Source organism: Penaeus chinensis, chromosome 29, assembly GCF_019202785.1.
Source record: "Penaeus chinensis breed Huanghai No. 1 chromosome 29, ASM1920278v2, whole genome shotgun sequence".
In the NCBI taxonomy this organism is placed as follows: Eukaryota; Metazoa; Arthropoda; class Malacostraca; order Decapoda; family Penaeidae; genus Penaeus; species Penaeus chinensis.
The window spans coordinates 32261498-32268997 of record NC_061847.1 but is presented as its reverse complement, the minus strand read 5'-3'; the positions used below and the strand labels follow the sequence as shown (position 1 = coordinate 32268997).

General features: G+C 40.4%; 1 protein-coding gene across 5 annotated transcripts in view; it reads left to right on the top strand.

The window, feature by feature from the left end:
• LOC125040526 overlaps positions 1-7500 on the top strand; it is a 23651-nt gene that overhangs the window by 15428 nt on the left and 723 nt on the right. For all 5 annotated transcript variants that reach the window (XM_047635092.1, XM_047635095.1, XM_047635093.1 and 2 more), the window contains exons 2-6: positions 1-92; positions 1342-1450; positions 2295-2380; positions 3147-3380; positions 5541-7500. The exon at positions 1-92 is cut by the window's left edge and continues 3 nt beyond it; the exon at positions 5541-7500 is cut by the window's right edge and continues 723 nt beyond it. In XM_047635092.1, the coding sequence (XP_047491048.1) occupies positions 33-92; positions 1342-1450; positions 2295-2380; positions 3147-3380; positions 5541-5582 (531 nt within the window). In that variant the 5' untranslated portion in view covers positions 1-32 and the 3' untranslated portion in view covers positions 5583-7500. The remainder of the gene's footprint in view (positions 93-1341; positions 1451-2294; positions 2381-3146; positions 3381-5540) is intronic.

Sequence of the window (7500 nt, the reverse complement as noted above, 5' to 3'; positions counted from 1 at the left end):
TGTTGGCGTGAGCTCCAGCGTGATTCCCCGCCATGGCCTGTTCGCTCAGGAATATCATCAACTTCGGCCTCCTGCTCGCTGTCATCGACCTGGTGGGTGGTTGTCGTCAGACGTTTCCATTAACATAATGCCGACAAGGGTGATTATGGTAATAGCCATGGTAGTTATGACGCCGATAATGATGATTGTGCTGGTTGATAACAGTACAAAAAGAATGATTATGATACTGACAATAGTAGTTATAACACCGGTAATGTTGATGATCATGTTGGCAATCATAATGCTAATACTGGGTAATAAGATTATAATACTGTGATAATCATGATATTGACATTGATGATTATAGTACTGATGGTGATGATAATAGCGATAATAATGAATAAGATATTAGCACTGGTAGTTAAACACCCATAATGTTGATGATTATATTGGCACTTATGATGATACTGGATGTTAACAGTACTGGCAATGACGATTATAATAGTGGTTAGGATAATTATTATGTCGGCAATGATGATTATAGTGATAATAATACTGACAATGATGATTATGATACTGGCAATGATAATGATAATACTGAAAAGGATAATTGCCACTTTGGCAATGATAGATATAACGCTGACGGTGGTAATCCCAGACACTGAAGATCAAATCATTATACTGACAGTGGTGTAATTATTTTCACACGGATGATTATGATTATAAAATTTACAATGTTAGGATAATACCAGGCAGTTATTGATAGCTATAGTACTGACACATAATGCCATTATTATAAGGAAAGGTTAATCCTTATATTAGAAATGAAAATACAACAATAATTATTCATGTTGGAGATGATATAAAGAATATCGCACGCAAAAAAAGGGGAAAGTGAAACATAAATTTAACGCAATAATACCATTGAGTAAATATCATACAGGGCCGATTTAACATGCTTCTGACCTTGGGGTTCAGGGTCTTGTGAAAAAAAAAAATACTTGAAAAAAATAAAATGACACAACTTAACATACTCATTATTGTCTGTCACGATTAGCGACTTTGTCGCAACGAAGTTCTCGGTTTAAGCTAGTGAAGTGAAATCACCACGAAGCAGTTCCGAAATATATACAATAACTATGATTTGCTTGTGATATGCACGCCTTTCCTTCTTTAATTAAACCCTGATAAATGATAAATGATATTTGCAGTTGTCGAAGCTAACTCTTTGTTAGTAGTGTATGACCATTTTGTTGTTATACATTATTACTAGTTTATTATCACAAGTTTCTTATTTAGCATTTGTACTAGGATCACATGCCAAATGGCTCATGTAAGGACTAACACAACCTTCCTCCTCAGCTGCACGGAATAGCCACCTGCGCCTTCTACGGCTATGAGCTGGCCATCCACTACAGGTGCCACTGGAACCACGGCATTCGCTGGTGCCAGTACTACCTCTACCACACAGGTAAGCGCCGGCTTGATGGCCTGCCACTCGCCTCGTGGAGAGGATGTGTAGACACATACTCTAGGCGCACACACGCGCCCACACACACCAAAAAATAAAGAAAAAAATAATCAGGGAAGCTCACCGTTGTTCCGGAGGCCTTTTAGTTTCATCATGGCACTGTGCTTTTGCCTTGGTCACCATGACTCTTGCACACATAGGTGCACGTGTATATATATATGTATAATACACACACACACACACACACACACACACACACACACACACACATATATATATATATATATATATATATATATGTAATACACACACACACAAATATGTATATGTATATGTGTGTGTGGTAGAAAAAACCCACACTGCAAAACGAGATTCATTGCAATTGAGACAACAGTTTCGACCTAAAGATGAAATCCAGGAGGATTTCGATACTCAGTCTCATTTTCATTAAATCTTCGTTTGTGCATCGTATCGTATCAACACAATGGAGTGTTTTTCCATTTGTATATGTGTGTGTGTGTGTGTGTGTGTGTGTGTGTGTGTGTGTGTGTGTGTGTGTGTGTGTGTGTACTTGTATATCCATCTATCTGTCTATCTATCTATATATATGTATATATATATATATATATATATATATATATATATATAGCCAGTCATACAGACAAAGACAGAAAGAGAAAGTGAAAGAAAGAAAGAAGATCGAGACATACAACACATGGGTATACGTATACAAACATATACACAACATAAGCAAACACAAGTTAACATCGCTTAACAACTAGAAAGTCAACATCCCAACATCAGAATCCACGCCGCCTGTAACCCCCCCCCCCCCTCCCCGCAGACCACAGCGTGCGCGTGAACATCGGCATCGCGGAGGGCGTCGGCGGCCTCTTCTTCTCCACCATCCTCATCATCGGCCTGTGCAAGGTGGGTCGCCGGCCGCTTCCCAGGGCTTGTCTGGGGATCTGTGATTAGCTTTAGTGCTTTATTTGTATATGTGTGTTTATCTATCTGTCTATCTATATATATGTATGTATATATGAATATATGTAGATGTCTTTATAGTATGTAAATATTTAGTGTTTTATTTGTATTTTAGTATTTTTCCCGTTCAAGGTGGTGAATTGATTTATCTCGGATTCTGGGATTTTTTTTGTGTTTATTTCGATTAAAACCCGATAAAACAACATATGAGGTTTTTTTCATAGCAATTCATGAATTTTTATTTAATTCTATTGTTTTTTTTTTCCGATTATCAACAGACAAGTTTTTTCACGGAATAGTGAGACCAGATGTGTAGGTTTGTCTATTTGTGGGTGTTTCATATTAGGTTAATTCCTGGTTAATTAGGAACTGCAAAATCAGGGTTAATGGGCAAGTGACATGATAAGGGGTGTTAATGGGTCGAGCAAAGACCATTTCGCTACATTGCTTCGTTACATTGCTAACCAAAAGAAAAGAAAAAAAAAAAGTTGAGCGAAAAGGTCTTTCTGCATAACCGTGGGTTTCTTGTCCTCCCCTTCGTCGTTCTATTCACAATACCTTCCTATAACAAATCTCCCTATAACGACAGTAGCAACCCTTTACAGAGCATTTCCATGGCGAGAGGATTAACCCTCCTTTCCCTTGGCCTTCGCTTCCGCCCGCCCTTTTCACAACGACATCAATCGCCCCCCTTTCCCTCCGCCCGCAGTACAAACCCGTCGTGACCTGGATGTGGCTGCTGAAACCCATCGCCGTGATCATCATCAACGTGTTCTTCCTGAGTCGCTGGATGGTGCAGAGGTCCCGCTCCTACCACAGCTTCTGGAACCGCTACAACAACGACCAGGATAACGTGTTCGTCTTCGCGGGGCTCGGCCTCACGCTCGTGCAGTTCTTCGTGATGCTGTTCTTCTTCTGCATCAACGGCTCCTTCACCTACAAGGTACGATGGCGAAAGGCTTTGGCTGCGCGAGGGGTGTCTGTGGCTCATCGCTGGTTCAGCGGGTTTAGGGAGGGGCTGTCAGGGGGGGTGTGGCTGTCGAAAGTGCCAGGAGAAGAATAGGAAGGGAAATGTAAACTTAAGGTGTCACACACACGCACGCACACGCACTCACGCACACGCACACGCACTCACGCACACACACACACACACACACACACACACACACACACACACACATACACATACACACACACATACACACACACACACACACACACACACACACACACACACACACACACACACACACACACACACAGATACACACACATACATAAAGTAGGAGGAGGAGGAGGAGGAGCAGCGCTGTCGAGGGGGGGGGGGGGGGCACGGAGACGAGGGAGGCCCAAGCAGCAGGGCGACAGAAGGACTAAATGGAAAGGGAATCCCAGGACCTTAAGTGTTGGCCAAAGTATTATAGACATGAACTTTAAAAAAGAATCTTCTTGAATGACAAAATTTACTTGAGGACAAAATCAAACTTTCTAAATGACCAAATCCTTTCAATCAGCTGCAATGAATTGGAGAGAAAGTTAACGTATTCTTGCATTTGTTTTAGCGATGAATGTTTTTTTTTTTAAATGTATGATAATGTTACCTGCTGCTTGAAACACTTAAAATAAATTTCCGAGAATTAATCTTAAAATGTGGATTGTAGAAAGAAGAAGAAGGAGGAGGAGAAAATAGTTTGTTGAGTTTGATAAAGAGTGAATCACTTTAACAATGCATTTACCTGTAATTGAAAAGCATCTAAGTCTTCTGTGTATATATCTTTCAAAGTCACATACAGCAATACCAACTTCACATCAAGTTCATCGAACCTTTATATATGTTTATGATTCAGTCAGAGTCACGTACAGAAATACGCAACTTCACAGCTTTCTCATTGATACAATATTCAGTGATGACAATACTCTAGTGTTTGATACTCAGTAAGCAGACGAAATAAGGAGACCATCTGTTATTCTACACTAGCACCTGCAGCAGGAGCGCTATAGGCTTGCAGACCACGTGGCTTGGTCGTCCAGCTTGCCCTTTGAGGGGAGCCACCTTGACCAGGCCGGGACATGAGGGAGGACCGGGCAGAACCAAGTAAATGTCTCGCTCAAGGGAGATGCTTTTGCCGATGCCTGGGGATTTTTCACTTTTTTATGAAGCATGTGTGTAGTGAAAGTGGGTGATCGTTCGTGTGCTAAATCTGGCCCTTCTGATAAAGGATTGTTTGGATTCTGAACGATTGTCGTAAGCTTGAAATGCTTGAAACATTCTTAAAAAATAGATAATCAAACAGCAAACATAAATAGAAAATATAAGTATGCATGCACTCGTAATGAAGCCAGGAAACACTGCTCTCCTGTGATTGCTTTCTATTCAGTCAGTTTAGTTATTTTTTTGGCCAACAACAAACGAAATATCTAACCCAATAGTTACACTTTGTCTAGCGTTGTCAGAGCAAACCCGTATAAACTACACTCCAAAGATTCAGCTGCCAAGGTAGGTCTCGCATATGAAACTAGCGTAGATTAAGATCCGGTTGCAGATTATTGAGAAAAAAAAAACTATTCAGAAGAGATATATTTGCAATAGAGGTTAAACGGTACAATAATAGACAGAAACATCCACAACCACCTTTTTATTCTGTTTCGTGGTTCTAAATCCAGTGATAACGTATGTTGATGTCCTTAAAATAAGGGATTTCCATTAGGCCTTAGTTTAACTATCTCTGTATCGCATTGTTATTACGTCTTCTTCATATCCTAATCTGTGTAGCTCGTTTTTTTTCCGAGGGCGTAAACATGGGTAAGTCCAACAGAGTTGATTGTGTCCCCCCTCCCCCCAAAAAAGAAGAAAAAAGGAAACGTCGTTCTTATCTTTTCTTCTTCATTTTCATCATCTTCTCTTTTGCCCTTATTTCGTGTTAAGATCCTTAATGTCCTTATCTCCTTTTCTTCTTCTACTTCCATATTTCTTGTTAAGATCCCTTGCTAATTCCCTCTCCCTCTCCCTCTTCCGGATCCCTGTTGTTCTTATTTCTTCTTCTAGTATCCTACTTCGCGTTAAAATCCCCTGCCTTGGACTAATTGCCTCTCCCTCTTCCAGATCCGCAAGCAGCGTGTTCCCACCATGGAGACTGACATATGAACCGGGGTGTATAATCTCACCACCATGGAAACACGCATTAAGTGAGGCACTGCATGTTGACCCGCATGTGAACCATCTCCATTACTGAGAGAAAAACAACAACAACAAATACGTCAGGTGCCATACTTCGTGGGGACCAACGCAGTCTATTTGTAAGGTAATTTGCCAAAGAAGAGGAGGCGCCCGGGGGATCTGCACAAGAGGAATCGTCAGAAGAAGAGGATCAGCTTCCCGCCCTGGAAATCAGACTGATTCTCTTCACTTGCAGAAACCTCGTGCCTTTTCTTCCGCTCAGATGAAAGTGATTGTTGAATTGTGGGATAAACGCATGACTTATTCTTACTTGTATGTCGTCCCGTGCCCACTTTACGTGATTTATGAACCCACCACAGCGGAAATCAGAATGTGAATTACTCAATGTGTGTTCCATACCCACCGCCATGGAGGTTAGATTGAGAGATACACACCCAACTTTAGAGAGCAGCTCAAGAGGCAGCTGTCTGCTCGAGGCCTCCTGTATACAGTTTTACGTGTAGTATATTTTCGAAGGAATTTTGTGGTCATTTCCACTTTTTGGGGGATGTTTTCTTTGTACAGATTTTTTAATGTTCGCTCTCTGGAGACCTAGTTTACTGAATGCTTTAACTGAATCTCTAAGTCTTCTTTACAAAACTAAATTAGCAATGGAAGGAAGTTGACTGTATAGCTTACCTCCATTCAGTTATTTTTATTACTGAAATGTATAACAGTGCATTTAGAGCCTGAACATTATTGTATATTTCTCGTTAATGTGATCAAATTTCTTTTATTGTGATGAAGCTAATGTATTATACATGTTGCTCCCAGTGTTTGTTAGACAGAGAGACATTGCATTATGTTTGTGTCTCTCTGCGTCACCGTAGCATAGTGTTCATTGTGCCAAAAGGAAAGCAAAGGAATTGCCAAGAGAGTGCCAGTGTGTTGCTTAAAGGTTGTAGCACAATAAAATGAAAAAAAGAAAGAAAAACAAGACATGATTGATCTAGCAAATAATTTATAATGGCGATGGCATTTCCCTACAACCAGTCTAGATCTACAAGGCTGTTATCGTCCGGAGGGTATGTGTATGTATAAAACACGCACACGTACTCGCACACGCACGTGCACACGCGCACACACACACACACACACACACACACACACACACACACACACACACACACACACACACACACACACACACACACACACACACACACACACACACACACACACAACACACAGAAATTCAGACAATATAACAAACACGAAATACACATTACCGATCCCACGTCCCCACAGAACTACCCTTTGTCGGCCTAGATTCCGCGGCGACAGAGAGCTGGCCGCGTGTTGCGTGATTCCAGCGCCTTATGTCTTCTCCCTTGGGCGTCCAGGCGTGTGAATGAATTCCTCTCGAGTTTAATTTCTTGTTTCGAGGAGAGAGAACTGACGAAAGAGTGTATAAAGTATCTATAAGTTTTACCGCATTTCTCTATTTTTTTATGGAATTGACCACTTACTAAATAACAAAGATTTTGAAGATTATTTTCGAATTATACATGAAGTTGATTATTAAGGAGTATTGTTATATCTTGATGTTTTATTAGATTGTTATACTTCAGTAAAACTGTGTTTGAATATTTCATTTTAAGGTGGGTAATAAATTGCAGATTTTATAATCACGTATGTTTTAGGTATGACCGATCAGTATGCTATTTTATATATGTACAATTTGTGTGTGTGTGTGTGTGTGTATGTGTGTGTGACCAAGCTAACATTTTCTTGCTTTCATCTGCTTCTTAGATCGAAACCTCGATGTTGTTTGTACCAAACAGCAACGCAAAAATATATTATTTAAAATGTTTAGTTGCACAAGGTCAATTCAAAACAGTGATAG